We start from the raw sequence: 27,608 nt of genomic DNA, 5'->3' as shown, positions 1-27,608 counted from the left end.
CTTTGGTATTAAACTATATTTGGTATGTTGTCCCAACCTAGCACTGAGTTCTTCTGCTACAGGACACAATTAATTACTTTTTAAACTACCAAAATATTGCCACGTGAGTATATTTAAGAAGTGCATTGGAATTAACAAATAAACAGTCGACAACTCTGTTTGAAAAATTAACTGGCATTAAAATTATATCAACAACAAAAAAGAAGAAACATTAGAACAACAAACAGATCTTGCAAATGAGACACTATAAAATGTATATCTATCCATCTAAGATTAGTCTGGTTTATCCCACATGATGGAAATATTTTCAGGAGTGGAGATTAATTGTATTATAGTGCTTTTGACATACTAGTTTTTCAATCCACTTGCCAGAGAAATACTTTTTAATGTTTTGTTATTAAAATATTTACTATTATAACTTTCACCTAGCAAGTTTGGGCAACTAGCAATATATATATGAACCTCATTACCATAGTATTTGAACACAAATATTTTATATGATTGTACACTATGCAATGAGTATGTGATGACTAATGTTAAAGTCACTTGGTATTTACTTTTAAAAATACATGGGTGGTCAAGTTGTGTCATTTCCTTATATCCTGAAAGTATTAATCAGGGTGTAGATTCCTGACACAGAAATATTCTTTTTCATGCAATCTGAAAGTGGCTGAAGATAATTTTATATGGGAAAAAAGATCATTATTCTACATGTCTGTGCAGTGCCTCACACACTTTTGATATTATACAATAATAACAATAATCATCACATTTTTCAAACAAAGAATTAGATTTACATGGTGACAGAATTGTACATTTACTTGCATGTTGTGCTGTTGGACAAGCACAAATTGCATGTGTAAATTAAACTTTTCAAGCCAAATGAATACTTGTAGCTCATCATGGATACACTATATGCTATGCAAACTGTGCAAACCCAGGGTTGGATCCTGCAAGGTATTGACTGTCCTCGACTTCCACTCAAATCAATTTGGATTAAAGATGTTCAGCAACCCATAGGGAACACTCAGATATAGGATCTGGATGTAATAATGTGCTCTCAAAATGTTTCTCCAGCGTTAGAACAGTAAAGCATAAACAAGAAAAAAAAACTGAAATGAAAAAAGCGATTCTACCCTAGAAATAGAATTTCTGAGTTTGTGAGATGGTCTGATAGGCATCCTTGAGGAACTAATGAGAAAGACTCATAAAAAAACCCTTATCTATACTGAGAGGGTGAATGGATTTCAAGAGATACTCTTAGCCAGCTGTTGGGACTTGAAAATCCTATGGCCAAGGGCAACCTCTCCATTTATAAGGTATCAGCCATTTTCCCTCCTCCTACAGAGGACCTTGACTAGAATGGTGAACACTCCCAAAATCATTGGCTCCCATGAGCATCAACCCAGGTTTCCCCCACCACCCCAAATGTTCTTCATGGCCTGTTCCATTAAGATTGTCAGAAAGAGGGGAAAGAAGTAGCCTGGCTCTCTCTATAGGGCTGTGGGACCTAGTAAACACCCCCACTACAAGCACTGTTAGGCTTACAGCAGAAGCAGAGATACTCCGTAATCCTTCGTGCAGTTGCTAGGGAGTTCATGTAATGTAAAAGACAAACAGTGCAGTGACAGCAATGAGCCAGGCTGCACAGCCAATCCTGTGCAAAGTGCAGGGTATCCACACAGGTGTGTCTATATATAATTAAAAGTGGCTCCATTTCAGTGACGGGAGAAATGATTCCTGTATGTGTGTTTATATATTTTGTACAGCTCTGGAGGAAGAAAGGCTTAACAGAACTGTCAGCATTATTAAAATGTGAGGTGCTAATGCTAGCTGTGGGCTCTGCGTAAATGGATCCCTGCAGAGCTCACGAAATCCAAAGTCAGAAACTTTTGTGCTTTGCTAAGAGTGGGCGGCAGAATGGATTTTCTCATTGTGTTTCTGAACGTTCTCTCTTCTCTTTCTGAGGTTAAATGGACCTACTCAGTCAAAAGTGGCACTGTGGCACTGCCAATTAGGAACAAGGGAAGTGGTATGATTTGTTGCTCCATATTAACGAAGGGGGTATCGCTAAAGGCTGGAGTCCATTTCAGATAACCTACTCACTGCTAGACTATGCTTCAACCCACACAGTTACAGCACTTTCCTGAAGGCTGGATCTCTGCAGAGGCACTGCTGCTCAAATCATAGAAACTGTGATTCTGTAAGGACACAGGTCTAAACACTGCACCACAATGAATTGCTTAATGCGTACGTATCACTATCCTCTAGCGTACAGAATCACCACCCGCAAGGGTGGAGTTGTGAACTGTTAGGGTACTTGATTTTCTAGAATCTAGAAACTTTTGGAAGGTGAACAGGGCATCTGAAAGATGGTTCTGTACAGAGCCAGTGAGCTCATGTTATTTTTCAATCTTCACAGCATTGAATTCACTGTGTGGTTGTTTCTTGTTCTAATTGGTATAAATATGAAAGTTGATGATTAATGCTGCAAACAGATGATCACTTTATGAATTTGTCTGACTCCACATGCCTGAAGTTGAAGGAAATGGTAGGAAACAAGTGATTCAATGGGCCGCAGCAAAGAAACATATTGTTCTTTTACAGTAAAATGTATACATTGCCAAGAGTTACGTCGTAAGATAGCATTTGTGTTCATCTCAAAAAGTGCAGAAAAATCAGATTCTTTGGATTCTTCCACATCAAATGTGTCATTGAAAGTACTTTTGTTTATTGAAATGGAACAGCAGAATACTGAGTATGATGGTCCTGCAAAGAAACAATTTTGATGCCATCATGATCCCTGAAATATTGCTGTTATAATAAGTGCTTGTCAAGACCTTCCAGCTGATCTTGAACATCAACTTCACTTAGGAACTGTCTCTATCTTTTGACATCCCCAAAATGGTAAGGATCATCCAGTAATTACCCCATAAAAATACCTTAAAGGAAAAGATTGAACTTGATAAGAAACAACAGCACCTTCAGTGGAGCACTAAATGAACAATTTAGCAAAATGGATGAAGTACTTCACCCTGGCATACTCCTCTGGACAGATTTAAACACAAAGGTCCACTACTAATGCTGCAAGTGTGGAAACAGAGGGAGAAAAATAAAGGAAGAACAAAAGGCATCAACATTAGCTGAAGAAGGTTCATTGAACATGAAAACTCCCCCAATAATGGCTACATGCATCCAAAGGGAAAAATGCATCCCAAGTTAATTCCACTGGTTCTCTGTCTGAAGAGAAAACCACAGACTATTGTGTCCAAGTTGCTGGAAATGCTAACCAAAGATGCAGAGAAAGCAGAATAAGATAGGCTTTGCTATTTGTTCAGGCAGTACAAATAGAAAAAGATGATAGAAATTTTCAGGTGTAATCACTCTAACCTTCTGAGATGTCCAAGTTTAGCACATTATTTAATCTTTTGTTTAGAAAGCAGTAACACTTAACAGAGTCCTTGGGTGAAATCCTTGCCCAACTGAGGTTAATGGAAGTGTACAGAATCATAGAATGGGAGTCCAAAACCAAGCTAAACAAAAATATCCAAAGTTCCCTTTAACAAAGCCTCCAGACTTTGCCAGCAGAGTTTCTAGTTCTCTTATTGCTCTGGGAGGCAGGCAGGCAGGCTTTCTCCATTTCTTGTAGATGTGACATCAGGAAAAGAGCAGCTTAACCAAGTTTCAAAGGGGTAGCTGTGTTAGTCTGTATACAGCAAAAACAATGAGAGTCCTGTCGCACCTTATAGACTAACAAATTTCTGTGGGCATGAGCTTTCGTGGACTGCAACCCACTTCGTCAGACGCATGAAATGGAAATCACAGATAGGAGGTATATATATACATCCAAGGGTAAGAAACATAACAATGGGGAGGGCAAGTGCTAACAAAGTCAATTTAGTTAGGGTAGATGAGGCCTATTCACAACCGTTGATTAGAAGGGAGAATGTGTGAACAGTGACAATTACTTCTTGTAATGAGATAACCATTCCAAATCCCTATTCAGATACAGTCTGATTGTGTCAAGTTTACATATGAGTTCCAGCTCTGCAGTTCTCGCTGAAGTCTGTTTTTGAAGTTTTTTTGTTGAAGTATGGCAACTTTCAAGTCAGCTACAGAGTGTCCTGGGCGACTGAAGTGTTCTCCTACTGGCTTATGGATGTTATCATTTTTTATGTCTGATTTGTGTCCATTTATTCTTTTGCGTAGTGATAGTCCAGTTTGGCCAATGTACATGGCAGAGGGGCATTTCTGGCACATGATGGCATATATTACATTAGTAGATGGGCACCCACATGAACCCACAGTATGTCAACATTTTTATGGCTGACCTAAAACATCGCTTCTTTGAAACTCGTCCCCAAGCACCTCTTCTTTACCTATGCTACTTTGATGACATTTTCATCATCTGGACCCATGGGAAAGAGTCCCTCAAAGAATTCCACCGGGATTGCAATAATTTCCACCCCACCATCAACCTCAGCCTGGACCACTCCACACAAGAAATCCGCTTCCTGGACACTACAATACAAATAAAGGATGGTAACATTAATACCACCCTATACTGAAAACTAACTGACCTCAATACATACCTTCATGCCTCCAGCTTCCACTCTGGACACATTACATGATCCATTGTCTACAGCCAAGCCCTAAGATACAACTGGATTTGCTCCGATCCCTCAGACAGAGACAAACACCTACAGGATCTTCATGAAACATTCTTAAAACTACAGTACCCACCTGGGGAGGTGAAAAAACAAATTGACAGAGCCAGATGGGTACCCAGAAGTCACCTACTACAGGACAGACCCAACAAAGAAAACAACGGAACACAACTGGCCATTACCTACAGCCCCCAGTTAAAATCTCTCCAACACATCATTAAGGATCTACAACTTATTCTAGAAGATGATCCCTCTCTTGCTCAAGCTGTGGGAGGCAGGCCTATCCTTGATTAAAGACAGCCCCCCAACCTGAAGCAAATACTCACCAGCAACCGTACACCATACAACAAGAACACTAACCCAGGAACCTATCCCTGCAACAAACCCCGTTGCCAACTCTGCCCGCACATTGACTCTAGTGACACCATCACAGGTCGTAACTGCATCAGCCATACCATCAGAAGCTCATTCACCTGCACACCTACTAATGTAATTTATGTCATCATGTACCAGCAATGCCTCTCTGCCATGTACATTGGCCAAACTGCAGAGAACTGCAGAGCTGGAACTCATTTGCAAACTCATATGCAAACTTGACACAATCAGACTGTGTCTGAATAGGGACTTGGAATTGTTATCTCATTACAAGAAGTAATTGTCACTGTTCACACATTCTCCCTTCTAATCAACGGTTGTGAATAGGACTCATCTACCGCAACTGAATTGACTGTTAGCACTTGCTCTCCCCATTGTTATGTTTCTTACCCTTGGATGTATATATATATACCTCCTATCTGTGATTTCCATTTCATGCATCTGATGAAGTGGGTTGCAGCCCACGAAAGCTTATGCCCACAGAAATTTGTTAGTCTTTAAGGTGCTACAGGACTTGTTGTTTTAACCAAGTTTAAGTGCCTGGAATCAGAGCAAACAAACTTAGGGCAAGTCTACACTACCACTTTAAGTCGATCTAACTTATATCACTCAAAGGTGTGGAAAAAACCCCCTCCTCCCCTGAGTGATGCAAGTTACAGAGACCGAAGCGCTGTTCACACCGGTACTATGTTGGTGGGAGACATTCTCCTGCCAACATAGCTTTTGCCTCTTGTGGAGGTGGGTAATTATGCCGATGGGAGAGCTCTCTCCCATCGGCATAGAACGTTTTCACTAGAAGCGCTACAGTAGTGCAGTTGCATTGGTGTAGGGTTTCTAGTGTAGGGTTTCTAGTTTAGACCTATTCCCATAGTCAGAAAACAATGCCTCTACAATGCAGATCAGGCCCTGAAGCCTGAAGGACCTGGAACCCATACCCACCAGTGGAGCTTCTAGTCCCTTCTTTCTCACTCAGCTTCTTTTTTCCTATTTATATAGTCCAGTCCTAGGGTGAAGCAGGTGTCTCCTCGACTGAACCCAGGTTGCTTTGGCTGTAAGTGCTAGACTGTGCCTGAACAGGGTATTAGATCCCACCACAGGGAGTTTTGTCATTGACTTCAATGGGGCTGGGATTTCACCCCTAAGTATATTATGGACATTCAAAAATTCAATAACTATCATTGGTCTCACAGAGCTTGTTTGAAATAGGATTCATGCCCCATCTTTGCAGTGTCATTTAATGGAATGATGTAGATGATAAATAAAACTACTCCAGATAGTTAAGTCCAAAGCAGATAGTGAAGACTTACAAAAGGATATCACAAAACTGGGTGACTGGGCAACAAAATGGCAGATGAAATTCAATGTTGATAAATGCAAAGTAATGCACATTGGAAAACATAATCCCAACTTTACAAATAAAATGATGGGGTCTAAGTCTAAATGAGCTGCTACCACTCAAGAAAGAGATCTTGGCGTCATTGTGGATAGTTCTCTGAAAACATCCACCCAACGTGCAGCAGCAGTCAAAAATCTAACAGAATGCTGGGACTCATTAGGAAAGGGATGGATAATAAAACAGAAAATATCATATTGCCTTTGTTATAAATCCATGGTACGCCCACATCTTGAATACTGTGTGCAGATCTGGTTGCCCCATCTCAAAAAAGATATATTGGAATTGGAAAGGTACAGAAAAGGGCAACAAAAATGATTATTGGTATGGAACTGGGACTTTTCATCTTGGAAAAGAGATGACTAAGGGGGGGATATGATAGAGCTCTATAAAATCATAACTGGTGTGCAGAAAGTAAATAAGGAAGTGTTATTTACTTCTTCTCATAGCACAAGAACTAGGGGTCATCAAATGAAATTAATAGATAGCAAGTTTAAAATGAACAAAAGGAAGTATTTCTTCACACAATGCACAGTCAACCTGTGCAACTCTTTGCCAGAGGATGTTGTGAAGGACAAGACCATAACAGGGCTCAAAAAAGAACTAGATAAGTTCATGGAGGGTAGCTCCATCAATCATGGAGGGTAGCTAATAGCCATGATGGGCAGGGATGCAAAACCATGCTTTGAAGTTTCTCTAGCCTCTGTTTGCCAGAAGCTGGGAATGGGCAACAGCGGATGGATCACTGATGATTACCTCTTCTATTCATTCCCTCTGACACACCTGGCATTGGCCATTGTCGGAAGACAGGATACTGGGCTAGATGGACCATTGGTCTGACCCAGTTTGGCCATTCTTATGTTCCTATAAATGTCCCAGGAAGGCTGTCATTTCATTTACATCCAGTACTTTAAATATGTTGAGTTTTGTGGTGCACAGAAGGACAACTTTGATCAAAACACAGCACATGTTTTACACAACAAGGGACTCTATCGCAAGCCAGAAAAAAAGAACATTTATGTATATTTATGTTTTGAATCACACACTATGTTTTGTGCTTTCCCTTCACAGAACATTTACTAACCCTCCACAGCACTTCAGAAAGAAGTGCTTTTTTTCAAGATGAGGTTAGTCTGCTCATGGGAGACCAGGAATCTTTTGGAAAAGGATGAAATCTGAAATTATAGTTGTACATTGACCATTATTTTTCTTTACAATTAAGATGGTGATGTGAATTATGTATCACTGTGTCCAATGATGACGGGGAAATTAAAAATTGCTCTATGGATTAACCAGCATTAAGAACAATGAACACCTAAGCCCCCAGAAATGAGTGTTATATCAGAGCACTTCTGTCAGCCCATATTATGGGAATGCTGAGATTACTATTAAGCTCAGGTCTCCCGCAGGGCCAGGATTTTTGCTCCAGGCATAACATGCACCTTATGTCAGGGCTTTCCTGCTACAGAATGCACCACAAGCAAGAATGACACTTTCAATGGATTAAAAACCACTTCAAATCATGTGAAATGTGACCAGATGTAACAAATATTACCACATGTATCTGGCAAGCCATTCGTGAAATGGCCTCATGACTGTCTGCAGGGTCCTGCACATGAGTTATTCTTGCACTGCCCTGGAATAATTGATGCAGCTGATGTGCACAAAAATCTGTTCTTGCTTTTTAGCTTTGCTTGTGAGCTGTAGTAGCAGTGGGTGTAATATTACTCTTGCCCCAGCCTTTTAAGTAACTGCATGGAGTCGCTCCTGCCAAAAACAAGAACCATCCTCAACCAAGATCTTCCAATTTTGTGCTTGCCAGGAATTAAGCACATTTCAGCAGGTATGTGTTTCCATTTCACAACTGATAGTATGTTCCAGCCATCAGTAAGTGCGCAGCCCACTTCAGAATACGACCATTTATATGCAATACGTGTTGTCTATACCCTCTTTGGCTAAGAAAAATGTTCTAATTTTTTATTTTAAGAAACAATACGTTAATGTAAAATACCTATGATATCATGGACAATGTCACTAGCGGAAAAGTTTTCTTAGGAGATGAAAATGATTTTTAAAAATTGTAATTGCAATATGGAGAGGACATTATTTGAGCACAACACTGTAATGCACATGCAGAGATATTTATCAAGTTTGCCACTGTCCTTTTCAAAAATGCGGGTTTTTATTACTGCAAGGTACAAGTAACCCAAAATGTGTTGTAAGGTGAAAGGTCATATACACAGTTTGGAAAGCAGACAGACATTTTCATGTTTCCTTGCCCACATCTTCCAATCTGGTCCTGAATGTCAGGGTATTTCATTTGCTAAATTCAACTTGTCAGCTGTATCAAATATGTACTAATCCTATTATATGCATCACAGTCCACTAATAACCATGTAGGAGCCACCCCATCTTTTCCTCTTTGATCAGTCCAGATTTAGTAACTGGCCAAGGGCAAGAATCATGAACTCTATTGGTAATGAAGCTTTGTATGCATTTTGCAAGGAGAAGCACATTAGTGTTAAATATTCAGTGTAAACAACATTAATCATATTTAGGGCTTCTGGTTTGGGGATTTCATTAATTTCATTGTTGAAGGTTTATTTTTAGCAATATTTGAGTTCTACATAGATGTCAAAAATTGGGTTTTTGGAGGGCTTTCCTCTTTGTATATACGGTAATGAGTAATGTATATTATATACATTAGTTGTAAATACTGTGATGAGTAATCTCTCTGTTTCAAATAGTACTATGATAAAGCACACTAGGGAATGATTAGAGTGCATGAGCAGGATCGACCCAGACCATTAATGAATAACACTTTAGCATGCTTTAGAAATCACACCCTCACAGTCTGTATTACTGCTCCGTGTAGACAACTCCTTTAGTACAAATAACCAATTCTGGGGTTTTCTGGTGTTTATTGGACAAAAACTGATTTAATTTTTATTTCTTTATTTGTATCGGGGTGTTTTCTCAATGTTTATTGGTTAAAACATAATACTGGAAACCTAATCATATTGTACTCTTTAAAAGGTTGTCCGTTCCCATCCATCAACTATGTCCATTACTGCAGCAAATAAATTCTCACTCTCATGATGACGTATCAAAATAAATTTCTCTATTGCCATTTATATTTGTGTTCCTGAATCTCTCTCTCATCCTATGGTGGGGCAATTTTCCAACCCATGAGTGAATTTGTGGATTGACAAGTGCAGCTGTCTAGTTTCCTTCTCCACCACTATCCTGAGAATGGCAGTGACTTCTTTTCTTAGGGGCTGGATCCTGGGATTGACTCTGCACAGGAGGCCCTCTCTGTTCATGTGGCTCCAACTGCAAGACGGAGACCTTTGGGATGGAAATATTCACGATGCGTCTCTTTACCCATCAATGCCCATCACTGTCAGGTATGCATGAGCATCAAGCAGAGGGAGAGAAGCAGAGGTGGTTGGGAAATGGAATTTCCATTCTGAGGGAAATGCTGACATTTTGAAACCTTTCATCCCAAACCAGAACAAAAAGTCAAATTTACTGCACAACAAAAATTCTGAAATGACCTTATCACTGGGTGGACTGGGCCCTTTAAAAAAGAACAGGTCCAGCCCACGTTTATCTCATTAACAGCCTCTGGACAGGTCCAGATAGAGGGCAGCTGTTCCTTATAAAAAGCCAGAGGGGAACAGAAAACAGAGAGAGGAAGCTGTGGCAGTGACCATCCTTGACCAAGGGGAGGGGTTTGAGCCTTGAAGCCAGTCATAGGGCTGAAGAAGACAGAGCAGACACCAGGGCAGTAGATCAAATCTCCAGGCAGCTAGTGCTGAGAATGGCCTGCTGAAGAAGTAAAGAGGTGCAGAGAGCAGAATCCAATGGAAAAAGGAGAGGAGAGAAGCCTGACAACAGAGTTTTGTTTTCAGTTTTATGTCAGTAAGTTAGACCCAGGGAAAAGGGATGCTGTTGGACCAAAGGACTGTGTAGAGTTTATTAAGGAACTCTGAGGAGGAGAAAATGAGGGACAGTGCTGGAAAGGCAGCCCAGGGCACCAAAGGGGTGCATTGGAGGTGGCTTCCCTGGTAAGAAACCTTATGGAAATGTTTAATTTTGACTTCATCAATTTGACTTTTGTTTTATTATAATGAATATAAAAGTCAACGTTTTGACTATATTGTACATAGACTGACACGACACATTTTGATAATTTCCCATCAAATTTCAGCTAAATAAATATGTTTCTGCAAAAGACATTGATTTTGTCAAATCCATTTCCAACAGAAAACTGTTCCATCAGATAATTTTTTGACCTGCCCTCGTTTGAAAGCAGCAATGTTCAGGGCAACAGAAGTGGCCATTTCAAGATCATAAGTTCTTCCACATCATATTTTGAAAACAAAATGTTTCCAGGCTGCACAGATGCTGTGTGCAGACAGAAATTTCTGCTCTGTTAGCACACTTGAGCAGTACTTAATGGTTTCTGTGCAGTGTTGAATTCTCAGAGCGCCTATTGACTTCACTGCAGAATCAGACCACAGTGAACAAGGTTCAAAGAGCATTACAAAGAAGAAAAACACTTCTTTATTCAAATGTTATTTACTAAATTTAGGATCCTGGTCTGGTTTATTACAATATTTAAAAACAAAAGTGATTTCCTGTCTGTACTGATCACTCTTTATATTATTACACAAAAATAATTCAAAAAGATAAATTACTTTTCAGCATTTATGCTGTGAGCATTTCTCGCAGCAAGGAAAAAGAGATTCACCCAATCAGTTTCACCTGTTTCAAGTCTATTAATTTCTTTTTCTGATTTTTACACAATAGCCAAATCATGCAAAGTTTGGATTACAAGCAGGAGAATGGATCCTTCTTTAACCCACTCTACCTCTCGCCCTTTTCTAAAGCCCTATTTTCACTGGAATAATAAAGGGATAATGGAAGTATTTCTATTGGTCTTGGGTTTAATAAAATATGACCTGATGGAATCCCTTTAAGTAACTTATTACAAGGTGGTAATTTAATAAACAAATACCATTTATATAGTACATTCAGTGTCAAATAACTGTTTCCAAATTCTACCCATAGTCACTTCACGCACCACTGAAACGCAACCACCTTACTGAGCTGGAAGATGAGAGCCAGCCACATCCACCTATGATCTCAGGAACCCTCCCTGCGGGCAACGAGGCAGTGTGGAGGAGGAAGCCAGGTGCCTCGAATACAGAGGGAGCAAAAGGCTGGGGCAGGTGGGGTGTAGGGAAAGGAATAAATTAGGGACAAGGAAACTGGTGAGACTGGGACTGGAGGCAGGGGGGCATGGGAAGAGAAATTGTGACTGGGAGTTGTGTGTGTAGTGGGGGAGGGAACTGGTTCAGGAAAAAGTCCAGGACTGGAAGCCTATGAGGAGACTAGGACTGGAAGCTGGTGAGGAAAATGGTGTGGCAAGGGGAGGGGGCGGGAAGAGCACTGGGCACCAAGATACTAAAGCAAAGCATTATTTTTGCAAATATTGCCATACTACCTTTAACATCCATAGAGAGCAGGCAGGACCTTGGCTGTTAACATCTCATCCAAATAACTCCACAAAATAAATTGTATGGAACTCAGTTATCTAACATGAAATGAAACTTGCTGGGATTTGCACCTGTAGCCCCAGGAAAAGTAGGTATTTTCAACCTGATCCTTAGAGCAGTAAGCTGTTCTACAAACTTTAATATTAGAATGCAAATAGCAAACTTGTATATATAGCTGTACCTACATTTGCCTGAGATTCGTCATGGCCGTTGATCTCTGCTAACTCCTTGGCACTTTTTAACTGCAAAGTTTAAACAAAGAAACAAAACAAAAAGAACAACAAAAGCACATTACTGGAGTATTTCACACAGTTATCTTTGATTTATTTGAAGTAGCATTTTATTAAGCTTCCAATGAGAAAAACAGATGGAGCATATAATTCTAATGAGTTTTTGCTCTGGCCATTTTGAAGGCAACATATTTAGGGCTTGATAGGTTTGGGCAGGAGGGGAGGAAGGAAAATGATCAGACCGAGTCATTATTTTTTAAATAATAAGATTAGAAAGTAGTTTCAAGGCATAAAAAGTGTACAAAATTGGCTCTCAAGAATAATAAATGATTTTATTTCCCATTCTTGTTGCTATTAATTTAAACTTTGCAGCGTTTGCAAGTTGCCACTAGCTAAATAGTGTTTGCTAATGATTACTTTTGGATGATATATTCTGAGCTGTTTAAAATGTCAGAGTGCTACTATATTTTCCCTTCTTGACGAAGTATCCAGATAACTGACACGGCTCCTGAGTTTGATGGAGGTGGAAGGAGATGAGGGGCTCATTTATTTAGCTCTTGGGAAAAAGAACCGGAAAGATGCTGTCAATTTCACTACGGATGATCTGAAGTAAAACTTTTATTTCATCATGTAAATGAGATTTTTAATGGAAACTCAGGATTACTTCATGGGAGATTATGAAATAGTCACTATCAAAAGATTTATGCAATTATCTAATGTTATTTGAGACAAATTTCCAAAGATATGTACATATCCAATTTACAGATGAATGCACAAAGACAAATATGCACCAGTGCAAACTTCATATGCCTGCATGAGCTGGGGATTTAAGGTGAGCATGCAGAACAAAGTGCATTTGCACTTAGGTGTATCTATCTTTTAAAAAAATATAGGCCTTTATTCTAACCTAGACAAAGTGGATATCTGAGAGTGGGGAAGTAAACAGTTTTTTCTGCTGTATGCCTATGTTTCAACCAGTTTTTACTAAGGAAGTAGCAGTTGCTATAAGAGTCATCTTTTCTGTATTATATACATGCTTTATTGTATGAGAACAATCCTAAAATTCTGGTAAAAATGGACACCACTACGTTTGACTCAGAACAGCTGTTACTTATAGTTAGAGCAACTCAGTTAGATATTTGCCTAGTTTTACAACAGGCAACATAAAAAGGTCTAGCAAAGTCAGTACAAACTAAAATTTCTTACAGACAATGACTTCTTTATACTGCTCTTTATACTATACACTGAAATGTAAGTGCAATATTTATATTCCAATTAGCTTATTTTATAATTATATGAGAAAATGAGAAAATAAGCAATTTTTCAGTAATAACGTGCTGTGGCACTTTTGTATTTTTATGTCTGATTTTGTAAGCAAGTGGTTTTTAAGTGAGGTGAAACTTGGGGGTACGCAAGAGGAATCAGACTCCTGAAAGGGGTACAATAGTCTGGAAAGGATGAGAGACACTGTTATATACCATACAGATCCCGTATGTCCTTTAGCCCATTTCTCATCTGAAGTTGTAGGTGCCAAAAATGTTGTAATTAAATCCATTCTTCCTCATACCCTTTTGTCTAATATGTTACATCATTTCACATTTTGAAGGTTATCTTTGCAACCATATGTGCTACAAATATTTTTTTTAAGTGAAAACTTTATTTTGCAGAATCTGCATTGTCAGATTGTAAAATATACTTGTGCCAAATGCTTTCGATGACAAATTCCCCATGTGCATAACTATAAAAATATATAGATATTAAAGAATTCAGAAGGATTTTTTAAAATTGTGAAAGCCATAAACTTTTTGAATCCTTGCCATCTAAACAATTTACATCGTACACTTCTGATTTTTTTTTTTACTAGACTACATTAGTCAATCAAAAAAGCAGTCCACTGCCTACTTCAGCTAAGAACTATGGAGTTATGAATACTGTCTCCACAATCATACTGTCAACACATAACAATTATTTGTATACTCTGTGTGTGTGTGTGGCCAACACAGTATTTCATCTCCAGTACAGCAGATACAGGCCCAGATCTTCTTTTACTATGAAACTATTCATCTTGCCCTGTGCGTAAAACAATACTTTCAAATACACTTATCAATGTCATGCAGCACTTCAGTATCAATGACAGCAAAAATGAAACAATCAGATCTGCGGAGTCTATAAAAGGTTTGCTTCTCACCACAGTTAGATAAGTGCACTGATGCACTGGGGATTTTTTTTTCTTTTTGTCATCATGATTCAGTCCTTGATATACATGTGTCTGCATGAATAACACAGAAGAAGCTAAACTCATTTTCCCCACTACTAGTCTTTAAAGAAATGGCTGTTTTATTTGAAATATGTTTGCTTTGCTGGTATATTTAACCCTCCCAAAATTCATTTGTCTTCAGATAAAAAACATTCACACATCACTAGTATCTGCATGGAGGAACATAACAGAAAATGTTATACAAGATATGAGATTAAATATCCCAATTGCAAAACTGGCAGAGTTCAATTTCACTTTGACAGTGTTTTCCCAAGCTATACTATCAATGAACTTCAACTAACCTTTGCAGATGCTAATTAGATCAGACACACTGATCACAGGGAAGTCAATGGCCAAACTCTCATTGATTTCAAAGGATCAGGCCTACAGTACAATCCTAAATAAGGATTATTCTCAATATAAACCACTCACCTGCTCCTGAAGAACTTTAAGCATTGCTTGTGTATGTGTTTGTTCTTCTTTTGCTTGCTCCAGTTCAGATTTTTTGTTATTTAATTCTTCTTGTATACTCAGCAATTGCTGTGTAGGCGAAAAGAGTTTGATTAGCACCGTCTGAATCTGAGCAATTTTAAATATTGTAAATCCTCACTGCAAGTAATATTTTTCAAGTTATTTCTATGTTTATTATTATTACTTAGTCTGTTGTGTCTAAGCTGAACAAGATGTAAATTACTTCCATCTGCATTTCCTTCCACAGCAGTACTCCACAAGGAATACATTTGTTAATGTGTGGTTAAGCTATTTGTTACACTAAAGCACAAACACTTGGTATAGTATATCATCCACAGAAGGACTGTCACATCCATCTGAACCAAAACCCTGTTTGTAGAAGTATATGCTGTGGTTTTAATAATACTAGGGTAAACACTACAGTACATACATAATTCACAAGCACAGCTCTTTATTATAATTAGTCACTGGCCCAAAGCCATTTCATTCTACGCAAAGCAATACTCTGGAAAGCATTTGCACTGAGTTGCCAAGAAGACTAAACATTTCCTTTCTTCTATGTTATTAGATCAGCAAGACGGATGCCCTACAATCAATGTATCAGCCAAGAAAACTGCTAATGTGAACTGTCAAAAAGACAAAGCTCTGACCAAAAGACTATTTTTATACAGAGAATTTCTGAAATGTAGGGACTTTTTAAAGGACCTGCCTCCCCTAGTCCTATCCAGCTGTTAGTCATGAACAGATATTGGACTTGCCAAGAACTGGTCACTAGATTCAATTAATTCTGAAACTGGTTTTGTATTTCTGTATTGAGATGACAAGTACTAGACTTCCGCTAAAGAAAATACAAGAAAATACAATCAAGAGATTACAAAATGGTTTACGTCCCTCTGGTCGATGCCTTGAGAGCTAGGGGCTATGAGGTGCAAACACACGCGCTGATCGTCAGAGCCCTGAGCGCAGGGGATCCCAGGAATAATAGAGTGTTGCGGGTGTGCAGAATTGGTCAGTGCTATGCTCAGCTGCTGTGGCGCCTCATGGTGTCGGACACCATCAGGTGGTCAAGGGACATCTATTTAGAATACATCACCAGATATCGGCATTACCAGGAGGAATGAGCCACAGTGCCATCAAGAAGCAATGCCAGGAAATGAACAGAAAGACTTTTCTGATGGATCGTATCTATCCTACAATCCTCATTCACGGACGGACAATCCACACCCATTGCTATATTTACTTTCCACAAACTGCTCTTAATATAATTTTTGTATAAGTGAGGTACCGAAATATTTGGATGCTAATATTTCAGCTGTACTGCTAAATTCATTATCCTTCATTTGGGATATTGCAGATTCTGTATTCTTTGTATTGTATGACTTTTAAACCAAACTTTGTACTTTTGGATAATCTGCGCATTATACTCAGAAGTATAGAAACTCTTTCTTTAAACTCTGTATTCAATCATTTTAAGAGGAGCTTTAATAACATTTTTAAATCTCTTCCCTTAGTAATCAAGCAAGGGAAATGTATTTGCTATGGAAACATGATGCTCTGATTACTATTTTTTAAAAAAAGCTTGTGTAAATGAACAATTGCGTTAATAGCAAGACACTTCAGTTACTAGTATTATACATAGTAAACACTTAAGGCTTAATTTACCCAGGTGCTTAGCACATATAACTCTCTGGCTTCAGCTGTTACTGTGGATGTTCAGCACCTAAGAAAATGAGGCGCTTATAGTGCACAAATGAACATAAACAAAACTGCAGTATTTATACCATGTAATTGGCAGTCTTAAGCATCAAAGTTCCTTCTTCAGTGCTGTGTGAAGCCTGCTTTTGGAAAGGCGTGGAACTGTCGGAAGCATCAAGGCTTGAGTAGGGAATGATACAGAATTCCTGGTGCAGATGACTACCAGCTGGATGAATTAATTCAACATTTTAAAGGTCTCTAAAACTGCCATTACATACTCTCCCCCCATTTTCCAGTTAATTGTGCTAATTTTCAGAGCACGTCAGAAAATCCAGAACATAGCATTCCATCAGACAATGTGTAGCCTGCCACATGATACCAAACAAATAATACTTATTTATGAAACAGAACGTCCCATTTATTAGCATGCTAAATCGCTTACATGTTTATACAGTTTGGGCCACAATACATATCTAAACTGACTGACAAAGTTTGCATATCAAGTGAAAGTAAATATCAAATATGGTTTCAGTCCCACTGGCTCCTGGGTCAGACAGTCTGCATAAACTTCTTCCTATAAACACAGCCAGACTTTTCAACCTCCAGTGGAATGGCTGAGTCATCAAGGCTGGGTGGAAGTACATGTCAATAAATCACCTTTTTCTATTTGTGACTGCAGTCCAAACCATAGCAAGGTTGCTTTAGTGACTTCTCACTCCTAGGTTCCTTTGAAGCCTTGAAGCAGTATGTGCTTTAAGACATACCATCAGAAAGTACAGCTGGGTCAACGGCAACTAAGAAGGATACTGTACACTGATGTGGTGAGAATATTGAAAAGGTGAGCACCTCATGCAACCTGCACATCACTGTTATTAAAGACACATTCATTACAGCTGCTTGGAAATTTACCATCGGAACATTTTTCTGTCAGAAAATGCTGATTCATTAAAATTTACATGTTAGAATATAGAATATTAGAGTTGGAAGGGACCTCAGGAGGTCCTCTAGTCCAACCCGCTGCTCAAAGCAGGACTAACCTCAGCTATATCATCCCAGCCAGGGCTCTGTCAAGCCTCAGCTTAAAAACCTCTAAAGATGGAGATTCCACAACCTCCCTAGGTAACCCATTCCAGTGCTCCACCACCTTCATAAGTCCTGTGCTCCAGCCCCCTAATCATTTTTGTTGCCCTCCGCTGTACTCTCTCCAACTTTTCTACATCCTTTTTGTAGTGGGGGGCCCAAAACTGGACACAATACTCTAAATGCGGCCTCACCAATGCCGAATAGAGGGGAATAATCACTTCCCGCGACCTGCTGGCAATGCTCCTCCTAATGCAGCCCAATATGCTATTAGCCTTCTTGACAACCAGGACACACTGCTGACTCATATCCAGCTTTTTATCCACTGTTACCCCCAGGTCCTTTTCTGCAGAACTGCTGCCTAGCTAGTCAGTCCCCAGTCTGTAGCTGTGCATGGGATTCTTCCTTCCTAAGTGGAGGACTCTGCACTTGTCCTTGTTGAACCTCATTAGATTTGTTTTGGCCCAATCCTCCAGTTTGTTTAGGTCCTTCTGTATCTTATCCCTACCTTCCAGGGTATCTACCACTCCCCCCTGCTTAGTGTCATCCGCAAACTTGCTGAGGTTGCAATCTACCCCATCTTCCAAATCATTAATGAAGATGTTGAACAAAACCAGCCTCAGGACCAATCCCTGGGGCACTCCGCTTGTGATTGGTTGCCAGCTAGACATGGAGCCATTGATCACTACTCGTTGAGCCCTATGCTCTAGCCAGTTCTCTATCCATTTTATAGTCCATTCATCCAACCCATACTTCTTTAACTTGCCGATAAGAATACTGTGAGAGACCGTATCAAAAGCTTTGCTAAAGTCAAGGTATATCACGTCCACCGCTTTCCCCACATCCACAGAGCCAGTCACCTCTTCATAGAAAGCAATCAGATTGGTCAGGCATGACTTTCATGTCAAAATTCCAATGAAAATCAGGCAGGTTTCTGACAGACCCCTTCCTGCCAGCTTACCCATCCACCTAGCTCCTCAGCAGCCCATCGGGTGGGCTTCCTGGCTGCTCAGCAGCCTGCTTGGTGGACTGATTGGGACTTGAGAGCCTGAAAGCTTTGGGAGCCCTCACTTCCAGGCTTCTCAGCAGTTTGGTTCCCTGCCTGGCTGGCTCAGTAGGCTCCCCACAGAGCTGAGCTACTGGCTTCCTGGAAGAGGGGTAGGCAGGTTGCCATCCTGTGAAAAAATTTGAGTTTTCTTTTTCTTTCCGCTACAGAAAGAGAAAATTTCAAAATCTCAGAATTCTTCACACAATGGAAAATCCTGTTCTCGCTCGGCTCTAGTGCTTACATACCACACACGAAAAACTATGCTCAAGGAAAATTATTAAGGTTGTAAAGTCAAGTCCTCCAAAGTTAGGCAATACCAGAACGGAGGTTTCCTGTGCAACCTTAATTCAGTCCCCTGCAGTGCACGGATTATGATACACTCTAACTACATCAGGACATTTTTTCCCCCACAGGACTCCTGTCTCATTCCATGTGAAGGATGGGCGGAGCAGCTATTTGATATTTAGTTTATGCTCACTGTTCAATGTGTGGCCTCATGACTTATTTGCCTCACACTATTCAAACTCTGCTCTGAAGGCAGAATTATTCATTTCCTCATGGGCGTTTTCCTGGTGCTCATCACTACTGTATGGGGGTGCGAGGCCTCACAGGTCCTGCTGTCACTCTACAGGTTAGCGGTAGGCACATCCCAAACCTCAAGCCCTTCGAGTGTCTCCCTGGAGTGTCAAGGTCCTGGTCCACTGCAAACTAACACCGATCATAAATTTGCTGCTTCCAAATGAACACTGCACCCCAGCTTACCCGTTCCACCCCAGATCACTGCTGTGCTTAACAACAGCACTTAGATAAGTTTATTATTAAATCAAATATGTTTCTTTACCAAGGCATGGAGATTCAAGTAGTAGCAAGTAGAAGTATTGGAAACAAATGGTTACATATAAAATCATAACATGCATTTTAGAGCCTTGACTTAATCAACAAGATACTCTCATGTCTTTAATGTAGAGTATTGCTCACCCAAAATCCTTGCAGCACTTTACAGGCTGGCTATGGCCTTCCTTTCATGAGACCAGCATGCTGTCAGATTGCCTTGGTGAAAAATTCCCTGTGTTTCCTTGGACCCCAAGAAATATCATAACAATCTTTGTTCATAAGTAGGCCACCCCTCTGCAGTTTGCTTCCCCCGGATTTTTCTCCTTTGTAAAAAGATTTTGCAATCTTTCACCTCCTCTCCCCTCAGCTTAGTATGCAAACAGGCATACATTGTGAGTCATACAATACACAAATCACCAGACAAGGAGATAGGGATCTGTTACCTTGAAAATGTTCCTTTCATTGGGGAGGTATGACACCTCCTGGGGACCTCCCATAACTCTAAGACCTTAAGAACATGATTTTTAGTGTAGATACATATGTCCTTAAATATTATCATACATACATTTCACAATGATTATGATGACCAGTGGGCTGCTGGCTCTCAGTAAAGACCTCACATGCCACACCCAGAAAATGAAGAACACACAGTTAATGACATTCTGAGATAAGTTCGGTGTACGTGACTTGCTCAATAGGAACTGTGTGCCAGAGGGAGGGATTGAATCCAGTTCTCCAGAGCGGCACTCAGCTGCATAACCATAAGGCCATCTTTCCTCTTCCTGAAATCTCCTGTCTCGTTCCCTACACACCTTCCAACTACAGCTGGGTGAAAATTTTTGGCCGAAACGTCTTTTTCATCAAAAAATGCAGATTCAGGCCACTTGAAACATTTTGTGAATTCATATCGAATTGGCTGAATACTTTCAAATGAAAACAAACAACGTTCCAAAAAACCCCAGATGTGTTGGTTCAACATTTTTCCATTGGAAGTTACTTTCTGTTTAGAATTCTGTGTAAAATATCTTGCATACAAAATTTGGTTTGAAGAAAACATTTAGTTTAACGCCAAATGAATTTTTTTTTATCACTTCCTCCCTCCTCCCCCCTCTGCAGCTGTTGAGTGCTGGACTTTCCAATCTTAATGTTCTTTTAATATCATATTTTTTCCGTGTAATTTCCTAGGTTTTTTTTAATATATTGGATAAAAAGAAATTCCACCATGTTGCATCATATTGATACCAGTCTAGGTTATCAGCAAGGTAGGACCCTGTAGATCCACTGCAGCAATCTCTGCCACGTGAGCCAATGGAATGACTGATGGAAGTAGTAACTTGTCATCCTCAGTGTGGACCAGCACCAGAGGGAGTGGATGACACATGCACTTTGGCCATGGGTTTCTACAGATATTTGCTGACACCAGAGGAACAGTGGGATTCAGGAATCTTGGGTTCCTTGCCAGGCTGTGGAAGGCAGTGTGCTCTAGAGTGCACAGACCCTTCTGCCTGTTCCCCTTAATCTGTCCTATCTATTCCCCACCTGTAGCTCCTTGTCCCAAGCCCATTCTCCTTGCCTGCCCAGTTCCAGTCTCCACTCAGACTTCTCACCTCAATTCCAGTCTCCTTCCCCAACCGGTCCTAGTCCCCCTTCCAGGCTCTGTGTCTGAGCCCCCATCTCCTGCTACCCCCCACGCCCAGTCTCCTCGCACAGCCAGCCCCAGTTAGCTCCCACTACCTTGGTCCTTATCCCAGTCACTTTGCCCAGCCAATGCCAGGTCTCCCCCCAGCTCCTCATAAAAAATGTCTCTCCTCTTGTCCCACCCAACCATTCCTCTACACAGGTTCCCGGTCCCAGTCTCCCTGACCAGCCAGTCCCACTCTCCCCACAGCTCCTCATCTGATCTCAATGTTCTCCCTCTCCCACCATCACCAACCAGTTCCCAGTCCTCCTTCAGCTTCCTCCCCCCATTTCCTCACCAGCTTCCAGTCCCTGTCTTCTTGCCCAACCATTGCCAACCTCCTCTTCCCCCACCCAGCTCCTAATCTCTTTGCCCAACCAGTCACAGCTTCTCCCCTCCTCCAGGTTCTCAGGTCCAGTCTCTCTGCCCAGCTAGCCCCAGTACCCCACTACACACAATTCCCAGTCATAGTTTCTCTCTTCCCTAATCTCTACAGTTCCAGTCTCACTAGTCTCCTTTCCTACTCCCCTGTCCAGCTGTTACATCCTTGGTTTTCAAATCAGGCAGCTTGCTCCTCCATGCCGCCTGGGCAGCAGCAGCAGGAGGGTCACTGGGAGCACCAGAACTGAGTGCTTCTCTTAGTTCTGGTGCTCGTTGCACCCTGGCCCAGAGCACCCAGAAGCTACAATTACAGGTTAAGTCCAGCTTTGCCAATCTCCCATGGAATGAAGTATGCTGAGTTGCTCTGTGGGATGGCACATGTGCACAGTCTGGTCACATGTAGGAGCTGGAAGGGGTTGGAACATGTTCAGTCAGTCTGTGGGGATGCTGCATCTGCAGTCTGGTCAGTACTAGGAGTGGTGAGGCACTTGGATGAGAAGGTATCGTCAGAGATTTTAGCTGCTAAATTCTAAGAAGTCTCTGAGCATGTGTGAACTGCAGTTTTCCAAAGATTTATAACTTGGCCAAAGTTGGACAGACTTTCATGTGAGCAGCAAAAGGCACATCACTGACACAAAGCCATGCCCCTGATAAATTTAAAGCCCCTGCTCCAAAAGGGGGTGTCCAAAAAAGGTTGTCAGAACTTTTCTAATATTGCAAAACAACCTATTTTTATCTAGCCTCGTTCTCAAAAATGGTCAAACTATTTTGGCTGAAATTTTCTAAAATAACTCCGCCTCAGGCAAACAGCATGCAAAATTTCAGCACAAACAGTTGAAGTTAGGTAAAGTAATAAGCAACTGAAAACAGGGTCTGAAATAGGAAGGGTCAGGCAACCTTAATAAATAAGTGGTAATACAGCCCAGCCTATAATTATTTGTCATTTCATGAAGATCCCAAGCAAAGATGACAAGATTACAGTATTTAATTATTTAGAAGTATTGTGCTTATAAAATTATACTTATTAAAAATTGACATATAGATATTCCTTCTGCCCTTCAGTTTATTTTTAAATGTACAATTAAATTAACTTAAGGTAAAACTGGAATCCTTTTGTGTTTTTGTTTGTATTGCCTGTTTCTGCTCCATCCAGGTACCCCCACTGCCATTTCCACAACTGTCTGACGCTCAGTTTCCATTCACATTATCTCCTCCTGTCCTGTCTCAGTGCACTCCTTCTCTATATTCGTAGATTCCAAGGCCAGAAGGGACCCTTGGGACCATCTAGGCTGACCTCCTGTATAACACAGGCCATAGAACTTTCCCCAAAATAATTCCTAGAATGTATCTTTTAGAAAAACATCTAATTTTGATTATAATTCTCACCATTAAAAATGTACATTTTATTTCCAGTCTGAATTTGCCTAGCTTTGACTTCCAGCCCCTGGATCATTTATACCTTTTTCTGCTAGATTGAAAGAGCCCATTATTAAATATTTGTTCCCCAGGTAGACACTCTCAGACTGTAATCAAGTGCACCAAAGAGCTCACTCGTTTGTTCAACTATCAAGTCTCTTCCAGCACTTTATTCCTAGTGTGGCTGTTTACTGAAGGGGCCTGGTTTTCCATAACTTTAATAAAGCTCCTGTATTCTCTTCAATCAGCAGTTCTGTAATTCTCTCAGTGAAAGTGGTCAACCTTTTACAGACAAGATTTATTCGTTATAAATCCATGACATGTATTGCTCATGGTTCTGTTATGCCTTAGACGTTTGCAGAGGCATTATCCTCCACCAGGTACTGGTTTGAGAGTGGCACAGGTCTACAGTGAACAAAAGTCATCATTTACAGATGGCTATTTGGTAGTCTATGAAAAATGAACTTCTGGAATAGGTCCAGGTCATCTGAGGAGCTCTTGCCTTCGGCCAGCCTTCTCTCTAGGAGCTGAAAACTGGCAGTTTGGTCTGACACTAACTGTGTTTTAAGCTCCTCCCTCCAAGTCTGACATCTCTCACAGCTGTGGTTGGGTGGAGCCAACTGAGCCCACATTATCTCATTAACCCTATGTTGCCCACCGTGGGATTTGTATATAGCATCACAAGGTGTTTACTTACATTACCACTGACTCTCCTGTATCTACTTTATGCATAACTAGAAAATGTCAATCTCCAGTGCTAATAATCTGGAATCATTCATGAAGACTAAAATAGCTGTTATCAAAGCAACCCTGCATATTGTAAAAGGTAGCTCTATCTCCAATGCTGAACATCTTCCAGTAAAAGTTCGATACCAACCATATTGCTCAGATCTCAAACATGCAGACCGAAAATTACCATCTTAAACCAATCTTTTCTTCTTCTGAAACATTAAATTCTCCCCCCAAAGCCCTGCATTTACCAAAAGCAATGCTATATGTACACATTTAATATATATTATGTACACGCATATGCACATATTTATAAGTCTACACCCCGCCCCTCAAAGAAAACGGACAAACCTTCCACAGTGAATGGCTCCACCATGAAAACATCTTTTATAAGCCACTGTCTAAATAGCCCAACGAGTGCATTCTAGAAATAGACCATAAGGCCTGAGGTCCTATTTAGAATTGCAAGGTTTTTAGGATGTTAAAAAAGAACACCAGCATTTCCAATATATTTAGCTGTTATACCACCATATGGTCATAACATTGCTCTTTTGGTCACAGTTTTGTTTAATGCTGCTGGAAATGAAACACAAAATGATCATAATAATGGATCTCCACTAAAACGTGAAGTACATTACACTTGCTATAATGAACATCTCTGAGGATGTAGCGAAGTTTGTTATAACAAGGTATTCATTATAGCATACCTTGTCCACTCAGTTACCTGGGAGGGGATATGAGCTCTCCTCCCAGTTTCTGAGAATGGCCGTGGCCTATCCACTAAAGAGGATCTGTAGCACATCAGTTAAATCAGACAACCAACAGACATCAGAGGGTGAAAATTTTCAGTCACTAACAACCTAGGACCTGATCTAGCAATCCTTGCCCATGTGAATAGTTCTTACTCATGCATGAACGGAGCTATTTCCCCTGGGGCAGATTTGAATCAGGGACCTAGAGGTGAAAATCTCCATATCCTATTATGAATTCCATTAGCCATCCAGGCTAGCAATTTCTTTTTTGAAAAGCAAAATCCAGTCAAGTCAATTAAAACTTTATTCTACACAAATAAAGAGAATTCAGAATCTGCCAAATAGAAAAGGGCAAAAACCATCAGGGGAAAATGTGTTTCAAGCTCCTTAGAGGTTATTTACAAACAATGGAAGAAAAGAAGAATACAAAAATTTCCTGGCAGAATTTTTCTTAGGTTAAAAAAAAAAATGAAATAAAATGAAACACACACACACACACAAAACCAAATGATTTACCTGTAAAATAAAACATCAAGTGTTCTCACGTGCAGTCATCATACTCATTAGCTCTATGGATTAGCTGTAATATCACGTTTGTACACTACTAAGACAGGATTTCATATCACAAATGGCCAGTGCATGGCAGCCTTGAATAATGGGAGCGCAACTTCCCAGCTGAGCAAATATGCATTAGTAACAAGACACTGATGAGACCAGACAAATCACCAAGGAAACAAGAAAATGTGAAAGACAAGTCAAAGAAGCTGGCTGCACGTGCTTTAGAAATGAGCTGTAAATGAAGCTAGCCAGACAGCAGCATTTCTATTGACATATGACCAGGCCTAATATACGACTGGGCAAGTTAAGAAGGATTAATGAATTTTAAAACAATTACGATGAAGGAAAGTGCAGCATATCAGCTCTCTGAAGGATATGGCCCTTATTCCTCTCATCCCCTAGCCCTGCCCACTTTACAGACTACATTAGGATCACACTGTCTGATGGGATCTGTAGGGAAGAAGGATCTAAATTCTGACCAGGTGGGTAGAGTGCTGATTAAGAGCCTTGTGCATTCTCTGCTTCCAGGCTCCTACTGGCCATGACTCCATCCAGAGCAGTGAACTTGGCTGGTCTTCTGACCAGGAACAAAGTGCACAGTCACCATTTCCTGATTAGCACTTGCTGCTGGTGGCAGCATAAATGTGAATCAGTTATTTTTTTATTTGGGGCGGGAGCAAGTATGCCCCCATAAGTAAAGGCATTAAACAGGCCTACCTCTGCGTGCATATTACTGCACTATATTCTGTCCTGCTGCCACGTTGAGTGTGAAAGTCTCCGTGCTGCACAGCAGAGGGGAGGGCTGAACCCATGGCAGGCAGGCAGGTGTGTGCAAACGGGCACACCCACACAGAGAATGAGACAATAATCAGGCTTCAATTTCATACATTGGTTCGGCACTTAGAAGGGATGACAATTTCTCCACTGAAGTGCCGCAAAAAGTAGAGCACTGAATGGCATAAGTATGTCTATTTCTCCATGCGATCACAAATTGCATAAAACCACTGCTCCATAACCATAGCTGCTCACTTTTAACAAACCCCGTTAGATTTTAGATTCTGATTTTCTTATTCAGAGAGAAATATTTTATTGATCTTTAAAGCAAAGTTAAAAAAATATCTTACACACCGAGACTAAAGAAACTACAGAGATTAAATAGAAAGGCTTGAAGATGGTTTAGATAAAAATTACCGACATACTGTACTTTGCAACAGTTCATTGTTTGAGCTGACTCAAATTTGGCATGAATTTTAATTCCACTGTTAATCTTTAAAGAAATGAGTATTCACCACTAAGGCTGGGATTTTCAAAAGTGCTCAGCACTGGCCTAACTTTCTTTCCATTGACTTCATTGGAGCAGAATGAGGCCAACATCACATGCTTTAGAAAATTCCATCCTAAAGCTAAGAAGAATGTAACCTGCAGGCAGGGTCTAGTGTTTAGAACCGTTTAAGAATTTCCTGCAATAGAGCTAGACTGTAACCTTCAGGAGGACTAGACTATAATTTTCATGTAGATATCAGTCAATGTGCTTTCTACTGAGATGTCTATATTAGGCTTTTTTTCTTAAAATTTCCCAGTGCTGCTACTACCATTTCAGCTTCATCTCTGGTGGCAGCTGTAGGGCTATGAAGGCAGTTCAACCATGTATTAACTCACCCCGCTCAGAACTGGTCTAAGTGACCTGCTAGTTAAAACATCAGTGGGGCCTTATTTATACTAGCACGTCCAATGTCGCTGCCACTTGTAGAACAGAACTGGTGGTAGCCGTGGTAGGCAATTTTAGGAGGAAATGCTTACAGTAAATGCTTACAATGCCTTAGGGGTTGCCATATTTGGAGGAAAACTCCAATCTACCATTTGGATATTGTAATGTAAACCTATTGGTGCACTTATTATTTTTATGAATAAACAGCAGTAGAGAGGTATTTGATGATAAAACTAGTGGAAAGTTAAATTCAAACAGTAAAGGAAAGAGTGCTTAAGCATCCTTTGGCTTGGTCTACACCTAAAACTTAGGTCAACCTAGCTACATCACTCAGGGCTGTGAAAAATCCCATGCCTCATGTGATGTAGTTAGGTGGATTTAACTCTCACTGTGTATACAGCTAGGTTGACAGAAGAAATGTTCCATCGACCTAGTTATTTGCTCTTGAGGGGGTAGATTTACTACAGCAACAGAAATTTATTACAGCCTTAACCAATCTCCTCCCTGTGCTGAGGGGTCCTGGGGCCGAGCTAAGGGATTAAATCAGTGGCCTCAGAAACCAGGAATCACAGGTTCAAATTTTCCATGGTCCTGGGTAGCAGTGTCTGCCTCAGATTCTCCTTACTCATCCCTACTCACTCATCACTCCTCAGCCTTAACCAACCTCCTCCCTGTGCTAAGCATCCTTGTAGTAAGTGTTTACACTACAGTGGCATAGCTGCAGCACTGCATCTGTACAGACATACCATTACTGGGCCACTTCCTCCCCATT

General features: G+C 40.5%; 1 protein-coding gene across 6 annotated transcripts in view; it reads right to left on the bottom strand.

The window, feature by feature from the left end:
• ENOX1 (ecto-NOX disulfide-thiol exchanger 1) overlaps nucleotides 1–27,608 on the bottom strand; it is a 453,288-nt gene that overhangs the window by 20,644 nt on the left and 405,036 nt on the right. For all 6 annotated transcript variants that reach the window (XM_067563159.1, XM_067563161.1, XM_067563160.1 and 3 more), the window contains 2 exons: nucleotides 14,919–15,026; nucleotides 12,185–12,241 (listed from right to left, as the gene is read on the bottom strand). In XM_067563159.1, the coding sequence (XP_067419260.1) occupies nucleotides 12,185–12,241; nucleotides 14,919–15,026 (165 nt within the window). The remainder of the gene's footprint in view (nucleotides 1–12,184; nucleotides 12,242–14,918; nucleotides 15,027–27,608) is intronic.

Source organism: Emydura macquarii, unplaced genomic scaffold (genome assembly GCF_026122565.2).
Source record: "Emydura macquarii macquarii isolate MOO-44397 ecotype Brisbane River unplaced genomic scaffold, CSIRO-AGI_Emac_v2 contig_2473, whole genome shotgun sequence".
NCBI classification, from domain to species: domain Eukaryota; kingdom Metazoa; phylum Chordata; order Testudines; family Chelidae; genus Emydura; species Emydura macquarii.
The sequence above is the reverse complement of the archived record's forward strand: the minus strand, read 5'-3'. Positions and strand labels throughout refer to the sequence as shown.